At 43.4% G+C, this 23,196-nt stretch overlaps 1 protein-coding gene and 1 long non-coding RNA gene across 5 annotated transcripts in view; one reads left to right on the top strand and one right to left on the bottom strand.

Moving 5' to 3' along the window:
- Window positions 1–21,807, bottom strand: part of pkn2a (protein kinase N2a) — a 50,186-nt gene extending 28,379 nt beyond the window's left edge. The window contains exons 1-2 of one of the 4 annotated variants that reach the window (XM_004078725.5): window positions 21,120–21,807; window positions 2,823–2,987 (exon numbers count right to left, since the gene is read on the bottom strand). In XM_004078725.5, coding sequence (XP_004078773.1) covers window positions 2,823–2,987; window positions 21,120–21,140 — 186 coding nt within the window. In that variant the 5' untranslated portion in view covers window positions 21,141–21,807. Of the gene's footprint in view, window positions 1–2,822; window positions 2,988–4,335; window positions 4,583–20,851; window positions 21,085–21,119 lie in introns of those variants that run through there. The other 3 variants (XM_020710772.3, XM_078934308.1, XM_011486119.3) reach the window with 3 other exon arrangements.
- Window positions 2,832–5,814, top strand: LOC105356115 (uncharacterized). The gene is made up of 2 exons (XR_910365.4): window positions 2,832–3,012; window positions 4,568–5,814. It is a non-coding gene; the product is annotated as an uncharacterized LOC105356115 (long non-coding RNA).
- Window positions 21,808–23,196: the final 1,389 nt, after the last annotated feature.

The following is a 23,196-nucleotide window of genomic DNA, read 5'->3' as shown; positions in this document are numbered from 1 at the left end:
TGGCACTGCGGCATTAAAAAAAAACAAATCCCTGTGAGGCTGATGATTAAACCAAAAGTGACACTTTAGCTGACATTTTCATCAAGTATATGGAAGCACTGGGGGTTTATTTATGACCAGTTTCCCTGCTCAGATACAGAACACCCCATAATATTATGTACTGCATTCATTATAAAGACTGTGGGAAGATGATGGCTGACAATAGTTCCGTTCCTTCACGATTTTTGGGGTGTTTTTAGGATTTCTGAGGTAGTAAGCAGCACTGACAAAACTCCTCATTGATCTCAGTGATCTCTTTCTTCATGATTGGTTAACAGCATCTGTAAATCTACAGCATGATCCCAATAGCAGCGTTCTTAATGCATTTACACCTAAATTACCAACATTATAGGTTGAAAAGATCAATTGTAACTATAAAAAAAGATGTTGACACACTGAGGATTGATTCATTTTTCTTATGTTTGAACCAAAAATGTAAATATACTTAGCATTAATTCTGTTTTCTTTTATTATTTATTTATCTAATTGTATTTCATCTCAACGTCCAGTTTTCTCTTCGGTGCTTTGAGTCTGAAATTAAACGTATCATTCAACACAGAAGAAAATGATGAAAAAAAAACTGTGTCAAATAGAAAAATCACTTGGACTAAACACTTATAACTCCACCTGTTAATAAAGTCATTATTATAACATAATTGCATAAACTGTAAATGTAAAAGTTCACCTTTAGCATTATTGCTACTTCACTGAATTTTTTTGTGCATCTTTACATGATTCTTTTTACAGTGCGTTGTGTTCTGCACTCTGATTGGCTGGTGTCTCCTATACAGGATGCGTTCTGTTTTCCAAGTAACTACGAATCTTCAAAAGTGAGCGGATCTTTGTTTTCATTCTTTAAAACTGGACTTATTTTTCGATGAAGGTTTGACCTTTGACAGTTTGAGGTGGCAATGTAAGAATGTAGCGCCCCATAAATGAGGGACCACTGTCTCATAAAATCCTGGAGGAACTCCATCCATCCATTTTCTTAACCCGCTTCATTCCTCTGACTGTTATGGAAGCGATTTTGTAGCATAATTAAAAATAAAAGTCAAAACCAGAAATGCTTTTTCACTTTCAAAATGAAGCTGCATTTTTTGACTCAAAATTAAAATGAAAAAGCAATCCTTCAAAATGCTTTTTCATTTTATACTTAAAAACCGCTTACTCTGTGTCATAATTAAAATGAAAATGCAAAGAGGGGATTGCATTTTAATTTCAACATCCACCCTGCGAACATTGTCTCAATATTCATTTGGAGAAAGCATTTCCAGCGACTACGTAGCAGCACGTCTGCCTTCTGTGGTCCTCCTCCTGACGCACCGCGGACAAAGTTTTGTTCTTCGGACCGCCAGCTGCCTTTGCATAGCGGAGCGCGAAGCACTTGATCATGATCGCTGAAGGCGGAAATGCTGCTGCGATCTGAGAGACCATCAAATGAATTTGTGTTTCCAGTGGTGTCCAGAACAAAAATAAATGCTGATGTAATTCCCACATATTCCCAAAGCTTCCGATTCGCGAGGGCACTTATAAAGGAAGATTCGTGCTGCATTTTTCGCATTAAGATCCAGGAATCCAGGTTTGAGCAGTCCAGGTCCAGCGGTTTGAGAACAGGACTCGGTTTTAGGTGATCTTAATGCAGCGGAATGTTCCTTCAGTGCCCTTGCGAAGCAGAAGCTGTGAATCGGAGGCCAACTTCAGCGTCGTCTGCCGCACGGATTTTAAAACATTATGATCGAGCAGAGCAGACCCTTAAATATAATCATAACTGTAATAAAAGCACATTATGAAGATAGTCTCCTGCAGCTTCATGCTGAGTGAGTGTTGGTCCAACCAGCAAACGTTAGCACGGTGAAATCTGCTGTCTGTTGATGGGGCTCCAGCTGTCATAAACAGCAAAATCAGCGCAAAGCTGCAAATAAATTTGTAAATTTGTGTGAATTACATCAGCATTTATTTTGTTCTGGACACCACTGGAAACACAAATTCATATGATGGTTTCTCAGATCGTGGCAGCATTTCGGCCTTCGGCGATCATGATCTGGAGCTTCGCGCTCCGCTATGCGAACGAATGCGGCTGCTGCCAGTCCGAAGAACAAAACCTTGTCCGCGGTGCGTCCCAAGGAGGACCACAGAAGGCAGACATGCTGCTGCGTAGTCCTGAGAAACTGTGTAAAATCATCAGAAGTTCACAACCATCACAAAGCTCTCGTCTCTGGCGCTAACACAAAGCTCCACTGCTCCTGGTGTGTCTCTTACCAGACGGACACACAGAGAAAGCAGTGACGTCATCGCCCCGCCTCCTCGCTGGAAATGCTTTCTCGAAATGAATATTGAGACAATGTTCGCAGGGTGGATGTTGAAATTAAAATGCAATCCCCTCTTTGCATTTTCGTTTAATTATGACAAAGAATAAGCGGTTTTTAAGTAGAAATGAAAAGCATTTTGGCGGATTGCTTTTTCATTTGAATTTTGAGTCCTTTGATGCAGTTACATTTTGAAAATGAAAAAGCATTTCTGGTTTTGACTTTTATTTTTAATTATGCAACAGAATTGCTTCCATAGACAGTCATGGGGCTGCTGGAGTCTAACCTGGCACCTGCTGGGTGCACCCAGGTGTATCCAAACAGGTGCAGGTGGGTACACCTTGCACCGATCGCCAGCTTGTCGCAGGAGTCCTGGAGGAGCTGAACAGTGCATTTATCACAGTCGTTACAAGGAACAAACCTGTAAATCGCTTTTCAAAATAGATTTTCAAAACAAATAAATGTTCATCTTCTTACCTTGCGCAGGTTCTCAGCACCTTCTTTGATTTTGAGCTCTTTGCGGATCTCCCGGCGGATCTGCTCTTTGATCTCGTCCAGCTTCTGCTGGACCATGGAGTCAGACAAGTCCAGGTTCTGACCCAGGCCGAGTCGCTCTGCCACCAGCTGGCCCCTGGCATCCCCCTGGAGGACAGCATGACAGTAGAGGGTAAGTCCTTCGTTCATTGACTCCTGTGGTGAATGTGAGTCCTCCACTGGAGCGGCTGTAAGCTGGAGTTACATCCAGATGAGCAAACTCATCTTCAGCTTCTTTTTTTGTATACGCCAAACCCAGAGCTGCATTCAATAAATGAACACTAAATAACATGGTTAGAGTACGTTTTTGCAGTAAAAACAATGACAAAAAATTCTATATTAAATGTTTAGTGATAAGCTGGTCAACCTAAAGACGGGCCAGGATTGTCCTTCTAGTGTCCTGTCAATCATCATTCTGTCTGAATACCGGCTTTTAAGTGGAACTTTTATCTGGGCATGAAGTCAAGAAGAGATCAGATCTCTTTTTCAAGAGAGACCTGGCCAAGAGCCGCCGACAAAACATCCAAATCAGTCCCATCAGCTGGAGAAATGACGTGAACTCTTCAGTGACACTCAGAAAGCTTCGCTTTAAAGCAGCTGAGGGAGACGTGCTCCTGCAGCCGCAGAGCTGCCTTTAAGTTTACACATTTATTTAGAATAAAGCAAACTATTCACTGTACGTTCCAGACCATAATATAATCATAGCATCTTAAATCATCCTACTTCTTCCTTTCTACCATTTGGACTTAAGGAAATACAAATTCGGACTGTAAATTTGCCAAAAACAAACAAACAAAGAGATCTGGAGATAATGAGACTGATTGGGCGGTCCGTGTCTTGTGCGTGTTTCCAGCATAGTTGCGTGTTAAAAACCTGAGCCTGAATCCTCACATGCTGGTTTCACTGGAGCTGTCAGTCACTGACCTGCATCATTAAAGCCATCACCTTCATTTAAGAGGGATTAGGAGACACTTCCTGAACGCCGGAGCTTTAGAGCTCATCCGGAATTCACGGCGGTTCTTTGTTTTAACACAGTCTGATAGAATAACATGTTGAGAAAGATGTCAGCTTTACCTCTGGCTAGACCTTTAGGACAACACTCCATGTCATTAGAACATGGATCAGCATGTTCATTGGGTTGAAACTGATTCCATGCAAGAGTTCACATTCACCACACGGAGGCTTTCACTTTCTGAAATATCCTGATGAAATTCACGTTTTTAAATGTCATTTTCTGTTCAACTTAGAGGATCAACATGAACCAGGAAACTCTATGGAAACTATTTCCTAATCATACAAACAAGTCATAGCAACACTTCGAAAACACGAGAGCCGTCTAGGTTCATTGCAGACGCGGCAATGGGCCAACCCAAAGCCACATTTAGGTTCAAATTATCCGGCTTTCCTCATGACACGCAGGATAAAGCTCTAGATTTCACTAACTGCTATTTCGTACCACAACTTCCTCCGTTTCAGCCAAATCCATCTCTAAATCAGTTGAACAAACAAGTCCTCGCATGTTCTGCTAGCAAGCTGTCCTGTTTTTACACCGAATGCTCCCACAGAAGAAACTGTGTCCTTCATCAGGAAGATGAGGCTGCAGCGCCGCCAGCCAAAGCTCGCTCCAAAGTCTCAGTCCTTCCTTCTGCTCGCTAATGGCTTTCGTGTCCTGCCTTTTTCTCCCACAGACCATTGACACAAACAGGAAGATAAACCGTCTGAGCAGCGACAGCCAAATCCCTCTTAGCCTCTCCCCCCTGTGAGGTCAGAGCGGTCCAGAATGGGACCTAATCTCGCTCCAAGGAGAGAGCGGGCTAAAATTACCGGCAGGTTAAAAACAACGCCCACACAAAACTACTACCTGCTCTCTTATCACCACAACTCACAGTCCAAGGAGGAGACACGCCGAAGTATCGGACACGACAAATCCACCCAGACTTTCAGATGGATTTCAGGAAGAAACCAGTATTTTACCTGATTGTTGGATTCATTGTTACGTCAACCATCAACATGCAACCAGCCAGTTTAAAAAGCTTGTTGTTAAAATTGTGTCATAACTTTATGTACCATCTGTCATTACGGGTTATTATTTATACGTTTTAAAAAAATCTTCTCCCTCAAGAGGAGAAAAATGGGACCAAATTTTGATTGTCTGTATCTAAAAAACTACTGAAGCCAATGTTATGTCATTTGGTGACCAGTAACTTTGAAATATTCTACTTCAACTAAAGCAAAATCAGCTCAATAGCGCCACCACGTGGCCAGGTATAGCACATAACACGTTGAAGTCTTTGCTTCTTTTACCGCAAGTCGTAGAAACAGAACTCCTATTAGTGATTTCTTGGATCCGGTAGAAATTATTTTAACCAGACCACACACTTCCTTCGTTCGACATTTTCTACTAACAAAAAGATAACAAAACTGTACTGCCACCTTGTGGTTACTTATAAGATTAACAGTTGGGCTGTGTCTTCTGAATTATAACATCACACTGTATTTTCTCCTTATTGCTAATAATCCCCTCAAAATGCCTACTTCACCATGACGCCATTGGATGTCAGGGATATTTTGCAAAACAAACTTTTGGTTGGATATCTAATGTAATCTATACAATCTTTACTTAATTTGTTTCTAACCTATCTGGAGCGCCCCAAACTAATCCCGAAGAATTTTCATAAAAACTGCTTTTCAAAGTGGCCTTCCAGTATGTAATGCTACCCCCAATTAGCAAAAACGGAAACAGGTTTTCCAGTTAAGCTTCTGAGGAGGTTGTGTAGAAACTGGAAAATAGACGGAGCTGCAACATGTTCCTTCATCTTAAAGACCCACTCCAATGAAAATGGTGTTTTTAGTGTTTTTAACATGTTCTTGTAGCCTTTTTCTGATAATAAGAGGACATCTGTAATGAAAATTAAGATTAAAACCTAATTTCTGAGTTTTTCTTTATTCAAATCATGAACAGATAAAAAGCTGCAGTTTAAAACTGCAATGGGCGGGGCCAAAGTCTCCCTGCTCTGCTCCATACTGATCATCCACCTGCAGACAAACAGATCCATGAAGGTCTTTGTGTTCCTGGTCTGAGCTGGAATCTGGATCAGAACTGGACGGATGGATAGATCTGAAATTGCTGCTGTTTTTGTTGCACCACTAATGTTAAGTGTGGGTTGTGAGGGCTGTAAGATAGCAAGAGAGAGGATAAACAACGGGATGATGGGAAATGCAGGAAAGTTTACTTTGCACCAGCAGTCCCACCACCAACTCAGAGGTGAATTTCTAATGAACTCCTGCTGCTCTGCAGAAACTTTGTCCTAGAAAATGACACAAGTTTTTAAAACTTTTTGCCTAAAAACGGCATCATGATAAAGAAGAGACCACTGGAAACGCTTTGGAAATAGATCAAAAGATAGTCAGAGTAGGACTTTAAGCTCAAGAGCTCTAAAACGACAACAGCTGAAAGTACAAATCTCCAGCCACAACCCACTCTTAAGCATTATTATGCGGTTACTTAAATCAGGTTTTTGCAGTTTAAACAGTTGAGCGTTACCTTGTGAGTAATTGCTGATCCCCTGGAGCTTTTAAACAGGCTCCGCCCATTACTATGTGACACCATGTTGGAATTTTCTAAAACAAATTTCCCTTTCCCTTCTTCTGGGGAAATTCTCTCTAAACTTCTCACTAAAAACATGCCTGTGCTTCCCTCTCATCTTGAAAAAAAACACGGGTAGGAGACGGGAAGAGTGGCGTTTGCTCGGCCACTGCTCCCACTTGTGTTTTTCTGATATAGAAAGACCCAGTTCAGTGTGAGCTTCGTTGCTTAGCTGGTTCACCTGTGGTGCTTGCAGAGAATGGTAAATGGCGTATGCTTATATAGCGCTTTCTACCTTCTTCTGAAGGCCCAAAGCGCTTTACAGTAACAGTTCCATTCACCCGTGCACACACACATTCACACACTGATGGCGGCTCCGCTGCCGAACACTGGCGCCAACCTCCCACCAGAGGCAGGGTGGGGTTCAGTGTCTTGCCCAAGGACACTTCGACACATGGGCGTGCAAGGCGGGAATCGAACCTGCAATCTTACAATCATGGGTCGACCGCCCTACCGCTGCACCTGTCTGTTTCCCACAGACACAGAGCAAAGTCAGAGTTATGTCATCCATAATCTAAAATCAAGCTAGGTCGCTGAATATGCAAGAGAAAGAACTTGCAGTACTGCCCCTCAGCCCGCAACATCACAGTAATCCAGTTGGTCAACTGCGACAAGCATGAACACCACTCCGGTACTCGGTTCACTTCACCGGCTCCCTGTTCATTTTAGAATTCTGTTTAAATGTGACTGTCTGTGTTTAAAGCTCTTCATGGTCTTGTTCCAGTTTACTTGACCGAGCTCTTAACTGTCAACCAATATCTGCTGGATGTGCCGGGTCACCACAGGAACATCAGGGTGACCCGCCTTTTCCACCGCCGACCCTACATTATGGAATAATATTCCTCCAGCACTGCGCCTGAAATCTGACCTGAACAAATTTAAACTAAAAACTTACCTTTTTAGAACGGCTTTAAAACTCAGTAGTTGTTGGCATTTTTATTTTCTTGTATTCATGTTCTTGTGTTCTAATCTTGTATGTATTTTACTGCTGGTTGCGTCTTGTAATTTTACAGTTTTTGAATATTTGTTGTTCATTTGCCTAATTTTGACCCTTCTTTAATTGTAAAGCAGTTTGTTACCCCTGAAGGAGTCGCAAATAGATGTAGAAGTAAAGGTTTTTGTGTTTTTAGTGCAGAACCACTTTGAAAATGAAAAACTACAAGCTAGAGTTGAGAAAGAAAGTGATGCTGACCTTAAGTGAACTCCACAGTATTTGGGAGGAGCGCGGCAACAGCTTTAGGCTTTCTGACTTTGAATGCCTTGAAATTGTGTAAAGTATCAAACATGTCTGTGATACAGAAAGATAAACCAGTTTACTTTCTTGTCCTGGTTAAAATGATAGTGCAGTAAAATTACTTTGTAGCTTTTTAATAAAAAATATTTAATAAAAAGAGAGATCAAAAATAAAAAAAGGAGGTATTTTCTTGGGTCTATGGTTGTTGCTGTGTCCCTGCAGGCTCCCGTCGTTTAAGATTTCTATTGAAAATGAAAAGGCTTTATAGTAGAACCTGATCCTCAACCTCCCCCCCACCACCTCATTTTATGAATGACAGACAATTCACCAAAGTGGCACTTTGGTTCAATCAGTCCCCTTTTACCCTCATTAATCCACTTCTCACAATGCTTCCTATCTTTTTCAACCTAACCTCATGTTACAGTCAAGTCTGTGTAAAAACGAGACACTAGGCATTGCTTCTCAGTGTGCCCAGAAGATTAAAATGCGTTCCAATATTAATACATTCATTATTAAGGGAGGCCGTGGTGCAGTGGTAGGGCGGTCGACCCCTGATCGTAAGGTTGCAGGTTCGATTCCCATCTTCCACCTATCGCACGTGTCCTTGGGCAAGACAAGGAACCTGGTGGAAGGTTGGCGCCAGCGTTTCTCAAGTGTGGGAATGGGTGAATGGGACTGTGACTGTTAAGCGCTTTGGGAGGAAGGTAGAAAAGGGCTATATAAGTATACACGCCATTTACCATTATGAATAAAAATGATATAAACCAATAAATGAAAAAAAATTGTGGACATTTAGAAAACAGAAGCCTTTCAGAGTCAAGATTAGACGTTTTAGCTTCCATTCTGTCAGAAAAACGTGCCTGAGCACGGTCAGCAATCATACCGCTCCAGAGTCGACCAAACTGAGCCCTGGACCACCTCTGTAACCCAGCTTGGGCCTGGCTCACTCAGTCCACCCAAAGTGAGGTCAAAGGAGCCATCCTTTGAGGTCAAAGCTCCTCCTCTAGTATAGGAGGGACTGTCTGATACCACAGATAGCAGGATCAGTCGCTCCACCTCAACAGAAACTATCGTCAAACCCGGGGAGTTTCATCACATTGGTTCACGTACATTACTGTCTTTGTGTTCCATAAACTAGAACATGGCCTCAAAGGCACAAATGCATAATTTGCATCAACATTGAACATAATTTTTTAAGGATTTCCCAAGAAGAGTCTTTTTCTCCTGGAGCCCTTTAAAAACCAATCCCCCTTCTGCACACATCCTGCTCCAGAGGCTCCCCCGATGATTCATGGGTAGGAAAGAGGTCATCCTTTGGTGGGTGGGGGAGGGTTTGGGAGGGCCGTCTGCCCCTCATCTCACTGCCCTACAAACCTGTTTGCACTGTAGATGTGTTCACGCAGTGTTGCAATAGCGGCACAAGAACATGGAAAAGCTTCTACTTCACCGTCGAACCTGTTCAACCAATTCCAAGAAAGGCCGGTCTGAGCAATGAATATGAAAAGGTTTAAAGACCTGCCAGAACTTTGCCTTCATTCAACATGAACAAACGGGTTAAACAGTAAGAGGATATTTGAATGACTGTGGCACAGAACACAAACTTGTCATCTGCAAACTAAAATAGTATGGTTAATTTGACAAATTTTTTTAATTGCATATCTTACGTTCCTCTGGAACACTGCTTGTTGCAGCCGTACATGCGACAGTCGCTCCTTCACTCACAGGTCTAATTCTATTCCTGAATGTTTTGGTTCCTGTGGGGAAAGACGTCATGCCAAGAACTTGACTTATTAGGTTCAGAGAACAAACGACCAAGAATTGTAAGCAAATGTTTCCCCTCCCACTAAAAAAGACCCAACAAATGATGGCATGCTTGTTTCTGTGCCTCCACTCAGTTCAAAGTTCACTACAGAGAAAGAGGGAATGCAACTTTGTCGGAGGATGTTTAGTTGAATACAGTGTTCCCTCGCTGTGTCGCTGTTACATTCTGCACATTTGCTGTTTGAATTTTGTTAGTGCAACTGTGCATGCTTTGTTTTCACAGTGCATTGTGCTCTGCGTTCTGATTGGCTATTGTCAGTCAATGTTCCTCATGCCACAGAATGCATTCAAGTGTACGTACATAGATCTTCAGTCGTGAGCGGATCTTTGGTTACTGGATTTGTTTTTTATTAAAGTTGGAATTTTGAAAGTTAAAAAAAAAGAAGTGTGAAAATGTCTGAGGAAAGTGTAAAGTGTGTAGTGACTGATGGGTTACAGTCTTAACACTTTTATAATCAAAGTAAAACATAAATTCACCTACCCTAGGTTATTTTTAGAACGCAACTCCTGCAATAACCGAGGTAACAGTTTTTTTTCTTAAAAGGATTTTTGGTTTAAGTCCCACTCCGATCATCTTTTGCTGTTTTGTAGAAGTGTTTCCAGTGCTTTTTTTAATCATAATGATGCTGTTTTAGACTGAATCAAAAATTTGTTTCGTTTCCTAGGACATAGTTTCTGAAGAGCAGCAGGACTTCATTAGAAATTCACCTCTGAGTTATGGATGGGACTGTTGGTGCGGAGTAAGTCTTCTTTCCTTTCCCATCATCTCTTCATTTAGACTCTCTTGCTAGCTTACAGACCCTCACAACCCCAACCTAACATTAGCAGTGCAACAAAAACAGCAGCAATATCGTAGCTATCCAGCAGTTCAGTTTAGATCCAAACAATGACAAGTTTTCTGCTCCTGATTCACAACAATTTGACTAAAGCGATAAGAGTTTCCAGTGTGGGTTGTTGGGCAAGACCTAACTTTGTAGCCAGAAGAGGTCTCAAGTCTGAGTCTCCCTGTGCTGGTCCCCAGCCTGGATAAAATACAGGGTTGTGTGGGCATCTGGCATTAAAATCTCTACCAAAATACCTGTTGATTTGTCACAGCAAAGCAACCTTCACCCCCAAAGTTTCCATGGGGGTGTAGAGTTTTTTCAAAGAAGCTAGGCTAGGTTGGGCGTAGCAGAGTCCACCCTGCTCCATAGTAGAAGTGTGGTAGCTGGGATTCCTCTAGTACGGTCCAGCCTGACAGCCACGGCGCTGGTCCCTGGACTCGTAGCAGAACAGTGGTTCTGTAAGTCATGACTGATCTCACAGCCAACAGGAGTGCACAGCTCCCCCGTCTGTACCTGGGCACTCACAGTAAAAAGAGTTCATGAATGGAACAACAGGCAGCCAAAGCCTTGGTGGTGCTGTCAGCACAGAACGGCCAACGGCTGTGCTGAGAGAAGGCATCAAGTACCCCACATTCAGACAGTAAGACAATGGAAAAGCAGAGGCCTTTTGCCAAGCTCCAGCTTTAAAAGGCCAAGCCCTTTGCTTTTTTAGAGTAAGACTTATCTCTGTTTACAACCTGACACTGAGCCTTTCTTTGCCGGCAGAAAGCGTGGGCTGTGGCCTCGTGTGCCACTGTGGTCAAAAATAGCAGCACGAGATCACAAACATACATCGCTGTGAGACACTAGATTAATGACGCCTCCTCTGTTGGAGCAGCAGCTATCTGGTCATTCTTAACTATCAGTCTCTACATAATGACAGTTTCCTCAATGCTTCAGATGTAGTCACTTATATAATTATTACCAGCAGTGACCACTGCATTATTAATCCTCTTCTTAATGAGTGGACAAAACAGAATGAATTTGGTCTAAGTTCTTCAAGTGGAACCTGAATTATACTGGTGCTTATCGCATTAAAGGTAGCCAACAGTCTTTTATAAGAATTTTACTGACCAAACCAAAAATCTCCCAACAACAAAGACTTCCTGTGACGTCATTTCCAGGTGAGCGTAATCCAGTGCCTGATCGTTGCCTGACTGTTTGCTCCTGTTTGGTATTAGCCTGATTACTATAACTTGAGTGTTATCTGGTTTAGTATTCACATTCACATTTAGCATCTTTAGTATACAGTAAGTAGTAAATACACTATTGTATCAACCGCTTGTTGTTCACTTTATTCTAAGTTTGCAAAGTAAACCGCTTCCATGTGGCTAAACACCGCTATCCTTAGCTTAGCATTTAGCAACGCTATTATTACTTCTGATTTCACCCCTCTCTCCTGCCCCATGTGCCATATGTTTAGTAAGGATCCTGCCTCCTTCAATGAAGATAGCGGTAGGTGTGTAAAGTGTAGTCTTATGTTAGACTTGGAGGCCAGGCTAGAGCAGTTAGAGTCGCGGCTCAGCACAGTGGAAGCTAAGCCGACTAGCCAGGTCGTTACTTGTAAAGCGGGCCGCGCTACCAGTGCTAACCCAGTTAGCACTCCAGTACCTTTCCAAAAGCCGGGAAACACACAGAACGGGTTTGTACTGGTGGGGAGTAAGCATAGTAGATAAACGCAAAAACTTAGAGCACCCGAGACTTCACGTTAGTAATAGGTTCTCCCCCCTCAGGGACACACCCGCTGAACCCTCAACTCTGGTTATCGGCTCCTCTATAGTTAGACACGTGGAGCTCCCAGCGGCTACAGTCAGGTGTTATCCGGGGGCAGAGTTGGTGACATCGAGGGAAACCTTAGGATGTTAGCTCTGTTAACTCAAGTCCAGGTTCCATTGAGTCGTGATTCACGCAGGCGGTAACGACGCCCGACGGAGACAATCAGAGGTTTTTAAGTTAAATGTAGCTTCGGTGTGTAAACTTGCTAAGTCGATGTCAGAGACTGTAATTGTCTCTGGTCCCCTGCCGAACTTAGTCAGTGATGAAATGTTCAGCCGGTTTTCATCATTTAACCGCTGGTTTAACTGGGTTAACTGTTGGTTTTGTGGATATTTGGAGCGCGTCTTGGGGGAAGCCCGGTCTCATGCGGAGAGAAGGCGTCCATCCTACTCTGGACGGTGCCGCTCTTCTTTCTAGGAACATTTCTGCTAGCTTTAGTCGTGCCTGACAACCCAGAGACGAGACCCGGGCGCAGAGCAGCAGTGTAAAACTGTCCTCTGAGCCTCCCTTAGGGTTAGTGCCGGTGCAAAACCCATGCAGGGAAAGTCAAGCAGTCCATAGCTTCACCGTATGTGCTGAAAGACAAGTGAAAGGAGTGAGACACAGAAACCTTAAAGTGACAGACACCAGTACTCTCAGTAACAAGCAGAATTATAATGTCATTAAATGTGGTTTATTGAACATTCGATCCATTTCCTCTAAGTCCCTCTTAGTCAATGAGTTAATTAATGATGACAAACTTATTTTGCTAGCCTTAACAGAAACTTGGCTCCAACAGGATGACTATGTTAGACTGAATGAAGCACCCCCCCCCCCCCCCCCCCCAACCTATGCTAACTATCAGAAATCCAGGATTGCAAGGAAAGGAGGTGGTCTGGCAGTAATATCAAAGTCCAGCTTACTTCTCTGCACTAAAGTTAAACATGTTTATAATACCTTCGAAAGCATCATATTGTTTATAAATCCCCCAAACAGGAAGACTCAAAAACCTGTTTTATTTGTAATTATTTATTTCCCCCCCCCTGGTCCGTATTCAGTATTTTTAACTGAGTTTTCAGACTTCCTATCGACTACTGTTTTAGATTCTGATCAAACTATAATATTAGGGGATTTTAATATTCATGTTGATGACCCCAGTGACTGTCAAGGAAATGCTTATTAGATCATGTTGGTTTCACCCAAAATGTAAATGAACCCACTCACTGTCATAAGCACACCCTGGACCTTGTTTTAACCCATGGTATAGAGATCAGCCAGCTGAGTGTCCTTCCTAAAAACACGTTCTCTTAAACAAGTAACCCGTAAGTTGGAAAGAGAATGGCGCTGCTCTGGTTCAGAGCAGTCTCTGAATACCTGGAAACATAGCCTATTAAATTATAAAAAAGGATTCTGCGTAGAGCTAGAACCCAGTACTATTCAACCTTAATATCAGAGAATGGAAATAATCCAAGATTTCTTTTTAGTACAATTGCTAGATTAACTTGCAGTCAGAGCTCGGTAGAACCACATATTCCTGCTTTTCTCAGCTCTGATGATTTTCTTACATTTTTTGATAGTAAAATCTCAAATATTAGACATAAGCCGAATCAAGGTATTCCTACTATCAGCCCAGAGCAGACTGAAGTGGTAGAAGTGAAAGCATCCATAGAAACTTCTATAATGTTGGACTGCTTCACTGCTGTGGATCTAGCGGAAATAAAATCAGTTATGTCCTCTAAAACCTCAAATTGTCTGTTAGACCCAATTCCCACTAGGCCTTTTAAAGAAACCTTCCCCCTAATTAATGGTTCCGTATTAACGATAAGTACCTCTCTGGAAAACGGGTTATGTGCCACAGTCTTTTAAACATGCAGCTGTTAAACCTCTTCTGAAAAATCCCAGTTTAGATCCCAGCAACCTGGCCAACTATAGACCAATATCAAACCTTAGCTACGGAGTCCCACAGGGCTTAGTTTTAGGACCCATCCTGTATATGCTTTACATGCTACCCTTAGGAAACACAGCATTAATTTTCACTGTTATACTGATGATACACAGTTGAGCCTCTGGCTTGTCTGGTGACCTCAGCCGTCCCCCAACTTCATCTGGATGAAGCTCATCTGCTGGACTTTTTAAACATGTCGTTGTAGAGTTAGATAAGTTAATTCTTCTCTAAGAGTTCAGGTACATCACCTGTCCATCCTGGGGGAGGATCCCTCCTTCATGTGGACACCCCTAAGGTTTCTTAGTTTTTTCTGGATTCTGTTCTTTTAGGAGTTTTTCTTTACAGAGGAGGATCTAAGGGCAGGGATGCCAGTTTAGTTTAGTCTGTCTAGTGTTAGTTCAGTTTAAAATGTTCCTATTGAATTATATGTATTCATCATCCTTATGATTTTATGTTCACTTTACAATTACCAGTACGAAGCCCATTGAGACGACTGTTGTGTGAATTTGGGCTATAAAATAAAATTGAATTGAACTGAACAACACCGCTCCAGAAACCCCTAAACTTCTCGCATAACATGGACGATAAAGATAAACCCAGCCCAACTGTGAACACGACATGCATTATTGAAGCAAAAAATTCAATAACTAATCGTTTTACATTTATTAGTGGAACTATTGTCGTGACTCGTTAATATGCAGGCAAATCAACGGTGGACTACCACCTGCAGACACTACAGCATAAAAGATGTTTGAAAATCAACAGAAGAATGAGAAACGGACAGTTCTGTGTTGGTGAAATTTGATGACCAAAATTCAGAGCTTAAGGCTTTCTGCTATTAAAGAAAAACAAAAAGTGAGGACACTAAGTGGCCAAATGTACCCACAGCAAAATAAGAAGAAAAGAAAAAAAACTGTCTAGTCATGACAACATGCTGCTTCTTTATATTAGTACAAAGTTTATATTTATATATTTTTTTAAAACTAAATGCTTGTTAGGAGTCGTTTAAAACCTGCAGCAGAAGAACAGCCGGATTTTATTTAATACGTTACAAGCATCATTAGCATAGGTAAAGTCTTAATTTTTTTTTAAAACAACTGAAGCTTTTCAACTATATTTTAAGGTAGGATCACAGACAACTTCATCCATTTATTCCAATAAACAAGACTTAAACAGGTTTTTTTATGCACCTTAAAATGAGAATCAATAACAAGCAGAATAAAACCACGAGAGGTTAGTGATACGATCCCACAGCTGAAGGGTGTCTGCTGACATGATGCCCTGCAGAATTTGTCCCACCCCGGTTCTTTCATGGAACTGCCCTTGAGCAAGGCCCTTGATCTATTTGTTTCAGTGGAAGAGCACAGAATCAACACGTGAGTGTGTAGCTGCACAAGACAACCCTCAGTGGAGTTTATCTGTGTAAATAAAAGTCTAAAAATGTGAAAAATCAAAAACACAGACCATGCCAACACGGGTAATTTACGCAAGGGGAAAGTGACCTTCTGGTTTGTTTTGAAACACATTTAAAATGCCATCTCTGTTGGATTTGAGATCAACTTAATTGTGAAAGTGCGCAGGTAGGCAGGACTAACAAGCCTGTTAGTAGTTGGAACACGCCCAACACTAGATCTAAATGGATGGTTTTACCTGTCAATTTAAAGAGAATGCCCCTGATGGAGAGCACATTTCAAGTCAAACTAAATAAAATGAGGAGCTTTATTCAAATGTCCTTGCAATCCGGTAGTGATAGAGCTGAAACAGGCTGTTTGAAATCAGACTGGAATGTTTTTCATGAGTGTTTTACATTGAAATGAATGAGGACGAACTTGCTGGTGCCTCCTGTCACCGCTTTGAACGGCATTTCAATCTGACTGCGGTCCAGTTTGATGACTTTGGTCTGCAGATTTCACCACAAAACAAGAATAGAGGGCTTCTCCTACATGTTGGTTTTGGACTCCACCCACTGATCACATCATCAGCACGTCACTACAAAGTTCCTGAATGGCTGTTGTAAAGACCCGTACACACCAGGACGAATATTCGCCAGCCGCTATTCGCCAGCGTTTTTCAACACGTTTTTTGTGTTCACACCCAGGCGATTTTCGCTGACGATGAGCCGAGCGAACATGCAATTTCATTCCCTGACATTAGATGGCGCTTAATGTAAAACAGAAATACCCCTGTACACAAGGTGGCGCTGCGCAACTTTACGCTTCTTAAAGTCGCTTTTCACTCAGAAGAAGAGAGCAGGTATTTACGCGCTTGTCAGAATCATACAAAGAAAACATGAATATTTCCAGCACCAGTAGCTCCAGCTCCAGTTCCAGCGATGAAGAAATTATTGTTCTGTTGAATGATGAAAGACGCCGGAAAAGACGCAGATTTTGGGTACATCCCATAGTTACGAGAAGAGAAGAACATGGGGAGTTTTATCGTCTGGTAGAAGAGCTGAAAATGTATCATGATCGTTTTCGGGGATATTTTAGAATGTCCGTCAGTGAGTGCATCTTCTTCGTCTTATGTCTTCGCGGCAGTGTAGACTAGGGTTGTGCCGATGGACAATATCATCGTCCATCGTGATGGGTGACTGACATCCCGAAGGAGAGACACCATCGTGATGCCACGCCCCGCCACGTTGCGAGTCAACACCATAAGCCGCGGTTACATGTACAAAATTTCTTGATGGGATCAATGATCGGATTAGAATCCAACCGTGTACATGGGCCCAGAAAAATGTTTTCAGAATATAAAAACGTTCACTAAGGTCACACTTTCGGTCAAAATAAATCATTCGCACATGCGCAGTAGGGTTTGAAAACACCTGTTCCCTCATCATTTGAATTTTAATCCGTGTGGTCAGTGCTTTTTCTGAACAGAGTTGGAAAGAAGCCAGGATTAGCAGTATGCTAACACGGGCTAACAACGTTAGCTTTGGGTGGCGCTGCACGTAAACATGTGGGAATAACATCAGCCTTTATTTAGTCGGGACACAACTGGAAACACAAATCCACGTCATTGTTTGAATGTTTTCTAAGGACTGACCGACATTTCTGCTTTGAAGCTCAAACCCCTGTGTGTGCTGACGATCCGAGCTGTGCTCAGACACACACTTTTAGACCCGGTTTTGAGTTCGGTAGCTCGTACCCCCTAGAGCTGCGGGACGGATCACAGTCTTAAATCTTCCACACATACCGCTCATGTAACAAAGCACCCCCCCTCCCTTCTCATCAAACACAAAGCTGTAAGACCGCGCTCCGCCGGTCCACTTCACTAGTTAAGTGCGGGAGCGGACTACTTCTTTTCTATTTTGTTTGTTACTTTTTTTGTAAAGTCACTTCCCTCAGTTTATACTGGATCATCGCGGATTAGTCATTAATCCCCCCCCCCCCCCCCCGACGATGTCATCGTCCATCCCGATGGTTGACAGCAAACATCGTCAACGGCCAATTTAGGGGACATCGGCCAACCCTAGTGTAGACGCTACTTGGCAAATATCTTCTTCGCCGTGACGTATGTGTGCTCAGCAAGACAGTTTGTGTGTTTGAGCGCCCCCAAGTTGTGTTTTACTGTAACTTCAGAAGCTCCAGACACGTGTGCAAAAGCGCCGTTCTCATTGGTCGTATAGATTTTGACGCGGCGCGTCAAACCAAAAAAACAAACCCGAGCGTTTTTTTTAAAAATGACGCTTTTACGCGTGGCGTTTTTCGCGTCGGTGTGCACACTCACATTGGTGCCCTTTGTTTAGTGACCAGGCGTTAAACGTCGGCGAATATCGCGAGCGAAATTCGTCCCGGTGTGTGCGGGCCTTAAAGCAGATTTTCTAATTTAGGAAAATTTGTACTGTATACATTTCATAACGCCGCCCGAAACGTGCCATTTGTCCACAGATTGGGCTGCACAGGCAGCTCCCACCACACCACAGGACATCTCGCTACATCTATATATTAATTTAACTGTATAACCCGCCGCCTCAATGGCGTTCAGCATGAATTCAGCATTACACTTCATGGTCCGCCATGATACCCCAAACACTAACACCAATTGATCTGGTTTCAATTCACATTTACACTATTCTATTTGTGTCAACACAATTCAATTTCTTCATTTTTGGCATTTCCATTCGAAAAATATTTTTCTCAAAACTTTAGTAGTATTTAAATTAAAGGGCCAATATCCTGCTTTTCTTAAACAGTTAACTATATCCATATATATTATCATATATTACCTTTGGCGCACTAAAGAACAATTTTTTCATGAAACATGAGTTATTCTCACAGACTTTTTTCCTACCCTGAAATAAAATCCCTCAATCTCTGAGGCTCCGCCTTTCTCTCCTTGTGGGTGCCGCCCTTTTATGACATCACATAGTCGGCCTCAGCAGTATGTCTGTGTTTCTCCCATGAAAACAAACATCATCCGAACTTTTACAAAGATGGGTGTTCATATTGTTTAAAGAATATTAAAGCTTTTAATCGATCACAGCTAGCTCCACTGAGAAAGTGTATGTGTGTGTGTTAGCCTGGGGGCGGGGCTTGCAGCACAGACTCTTCCTGGAAGGGGCGGGTCCTCACATTGTGACATCACAATGTGAGAACCCACTCCTTTTTGGGTGGATGGGGAGGAGCTTGTGCTCAGAGAGCAGGTTTTTAGAGGAATACTAAGAAATGCATGAATGGATCAAAATACCACTTTGGGGTTGTTTATAGTGAGGAATGAACATTATTATACACTTAAAAGCTCAAAAAGTTGATTTTGTATGATATAGGCCCTTTAACAAGAGACTCTTTATAGATTTGATGAATTGATATTGCATTCTTTTAAATGATTCAGCCTTACTGCCAACTAATGTGGGTGTAAAACGCAGGTATAAAATATGATTCTCTGTCCTTCACCAGTGCAGTGAAAACAAAAGACGAAATTGTTACATTCAAGTGGAATTTCTGTCTTCTAATGGGATTTTGTCGAGTGCAGCCAATAAACCCCCCAGCATCACTACCACTGCACTGAGGTACAAACAGCCTGATGCCGGAGGTACTCAACCAAAATCTTTGGTCACGCGTGATTCACAACATCTCGTTTTCACAGGGCCAAACTGCTTTTTAAAATAGTAGTAGAGCAGAGTAGAGCAGCCACTCTCCGAGCTTTTCAAAAGCCTGTCAAGTTTTCCTGTGAGTGTTTTTTAATCCACACCCTTTCCTCCACCACTTTTAGATCAATTTCTCTCTGTCATTGTTTGCTTGTCACCCACTGAACACTGACTGGCAAAAGATTAGAAAACAAAAGAGTCTACGTCTGAGGACAGAAGTTCTCCACAGACCAGCTCCACATCCTCTGGAGGCCGTCAGGACTGCATCAGGGCTAACAGTAGGCCTGCCAGAATGGCCCTGATGTCTAAAGAAAGGCTGGAGGTGGGTCAGAACCCAGCGAGAGACTGCAGGACAAGTGGAGGTCAAATATAGGAAGTCAGGGATGGTCTGGGGTGGTGACTCTACCAGCCTTCAGAAACATGGAGACTCGTCTGAATGAGGTACTGAGAGACGAAATGATTTTACCCGGGAAGATAATCGCTAAGAATATTCTTAAGTTCAGTATATGCGAAATAAGCCACCTTATCAAATGACCTGCAGTGAGATCAACCAAGGGAAGATTCAGACATTCCTAACCAAAAAGGTCTGATACATCCTATGAACACAGAACACCACCAGTCCAAAAATGAGCCCCAGAGTTCTGAATGAGGGAAGTGACAGCTGAGAGGCCTGCAGCTTCAGGTAAGGCCACCTCAGGTGTGCGTTTACCTGTTTCAGCAGGTAAAAACGGAAAAGGTCAAAGGGTTTGAAGCAGAGGTCAGCTGATGACTGTAAAACTTGAAGAATGCCCGTCCGGTCAGAGAGAGGAGCCACATGGAGGATCCTGGCTCCTCTGACCAGACTAAGACCACGTGGAGGATCCAGGCTCCTCTGACCGAACCAAGACCTCATGGAGGATCCTACCCCCTCTGACCGGACTAAGACCACATGGAGGACCTGCTGCCTCTGACCGGACTAAGACCACGTGGAGGATCCAGGCTCCTCTGACCGAACCAAGACCTCATGGAGGATCCTACCCCCTCTGACCGGACTAAGACCACATGGAGGATCCTGCTGCCTCTGACCGGACCAGGACCAAACGGAGGACCTGCTGCCTCTGACCGGACCACGACCACACGGAGGATCCTGCCGCTTCTGACCGGACCAGGACCACACAGAAGATCCTGCCGCCTCTGACCGGACCAGGACCACACAGAAGATCCTGCTGCCTCTGACTGGACCAGGACCATACAGAAGATCCTGCCGCCTCTGACTGGACCAGGACCACACAGAAGATCCTGCCGCCTCTGACTGGACCAAGACCACATGGAAAATCCTGCTGTCTTTGGCTGGACCAGGACCACAACAACCTCCACACCTGACTGACTGCAGCTCCTCAGACGGGACATGCTTCGAGGCTCAGCTTGACCCACGTTAACCCACATGGACTGGGACTCTGCGTGCGTAAACGTGACCAGCTTCTCCGGGACAGCAGAACCCGGTTCTTTGGGGACCAGAACTTTTCCAAACACATCTGGTCCGCATCGCTTTTTCGGTTGCACCGTTTTCTTTTCCACACACATTTATAAATTGTAATTCAGACTGTCTGAACCCATGTTAAACTAGTGACTACGTTTACCCGATGCACGCGGCATGGTTCGGATGTTCCGCTGCTGGGACCGGGAGTTTGAGAGGAAACTCCAGAATTTGGGAGGACTGTTTTTCCCAGGCCCCGATCCCGGGAAGATCCCCGACCGTCTGTGGGATCGTTTTCAGAACCTGGACTCAAGAACTGCTCCAGAAGCGACCGGAGACCCAGTTTAACCACGGAACCAGTGCCAGAACCCCGCCGTGACCGCGCGGGACAAGTTTGCGCACTTTTCGCAACAGTTGTCAACTTTTCCTACCTGCACGGAGTCGGCGGCCATCTTGCTTTTTCGCCTTTGAATCAAATCCTACGGGGAAGCAGGAGGGGGGCGGCGGGAGTCCGACGACCAGCCTGGCTTTAAGGTTCCCCGAAAACACGCAGCTATTCCGAGCGAAGCAGCGGCCACGTCCCGAGCATTGCCTCCCGCCGCGCGCTCACATCACGCCGCCCGCGCGGGCTCGGAAAAAGTCAGCCGAGAATGTGTCCCGACAGGAGAAAGAGGCGTTGGTTAGAGTCCGCCCAGAGCAGCAGCGCCGCGGAGGCTCCCACTGCTGCACTGCTCCGGGCCCGGCCCCGCGGAACCGCGCACGTGACCAGAACCGAGCTCATACCTTCCGACTGAAATCATTCCCGTGCTGGGATCCAGCTTTGCCTGCCGGTCCAGAAAAGCCGTCCGGGTCCTCCGTGGCCCGTTTCGGATCGAGTATCGATCACGGATCGAAGGCGCATTGGATTGATTCAAGTCAAAAGGTGTGGAACTGTCACGCGCGAGTCCACATCAGAGGCTGAAAACCCACGCGGAGAAACTTTCACGCGACGTTTGTTTGGATCCTTATCTGGACCCTCAGAAAGTTCTGATTCTGAGGTCCAGTTGGTGGTCTGGGGGAACCAACAGCGGCGTCCTGCCTCCCCAAAGGCTGAAAGTTCATCATTTAGTGACATTCAACTTTCAGATTAACCTCACAGGTTTATGTTTAAGTATTTGAACGTGATGCTAAATGTTTAACGTCTCCAGACAAGCCCACCTGTTAAAAACAGGTGATGACACCTGAAAGGTGATGACCTTCAGACCCTTTCCCAATTACAAATAAAAAAAAAACAACAGCATGGAAGATTGAATTTCCACTTTTCCATTCAAAAATCAAACATTAGAATGAAGATTCAGGGCCCACTGTTTGATTCCAACCACTTTTACACAAATTGGCCCATGAAAAGAGGATTTTAGAAAATCACCATGTACTTCTCAGTTTTCAAAATAAACTACACTCTATTTTAAAAACTTGCCTTGGTAGTTGTTTTTCCCTCCAGTTTATTAAAAGACAATTTCATGTAACCTCACAAAAAAAACGAATAAACGGTTACTTATATTTAAATATTATTTTATGTTTGTGCAAGAGCAATTTTTGAACAAATATATAATCACAGCATGTTTGATAATCTTGCTCAAGCGTTGTGTACGTGCAGCTTGGGTTTAAAATGTTATGTCTTTGTGTTTAGTGTTGTGATCACAAAAAGACAGGATTAAGATGAGTCCTTTCAGAGAGGATGGTCAGTAAAGGGGACCATAAAGGAAGCGCAGGACCTCCTCTCCTTTCTGATTTGATGAATTTGAGTGTTTTCCAGCACGCACAGTGAGAAGGCCCTGGTTCCAATCAGTCCTTTCTGTGTGGTGCTTGCATGTTCTCATTATGCACACGTGCTTTTCTCCAAGTCCAAAACCACGCTCTGGTGAGTCTTAATTGTCTCCAAGTGTGAATGTGAGAGTTTGTGTGATCCTGGGATGGACTGGAGAACTGTTCAGTTGAAGCTCCGCCTTCTCCCTACAACGGCTGGGTAACCATGTGACCCCAAAAGGGACCAAGAGAGTTTGGGAAATGGATAGATGAACAAAGATCCTTCTCAGAGGAGACGAGCAGTAACTTCCAAGCCACTTTTCCTTAATAAGGGTCATTACTTTTCAAAAAAGTTTAAAGGAACTCAAGCACGAGAATGTCTTTCCTTTTATGTTTTCCCCACAATTCTTTCATGTTTGTCGTGGAGATGAACAGATGCAGGAACCAAACAGACCACAGCAGAGGCCACAAAGACACTGGCCAGAGTTTTTACCTCTGGCAAACTCAGGCTAATAAATCAGAACAAAAATGTCAATTATGAATAAGTAGACTAATGCTCATTAGCTGACTTTGGAGTCCAAGTAGAGAGAAGACTTACATAAATGTAGTAGAGCAACAATAATCAGTTACCTTAAAATATGTGTCATGTCAAGTAAAATACTTTTAAATTTTATTTTCTTGAATATTCATCATCGTTTTCATGTGTTATATAGCAAATGTATG

The sequence above is a fragment of the Oryzias latipes genome, chromosome 17 (genome assembly GCF_053564925.1).
Source record: "Oryzias latipes strain Hd-rR chromosome 17, Olatipes_Hd-rR_3.1".
Taxonomy (NCBI): Eukaryota; Metazoa; Chordata; class Actinopteri; order Beloniformes; family Adrianichthyidae; genus Oryzias; species Oryzias latipes.
Note: the sequence above shows the minus strand (reverse complement) of the source record. Positions and strands in the feature narration are given on the sequence as shown.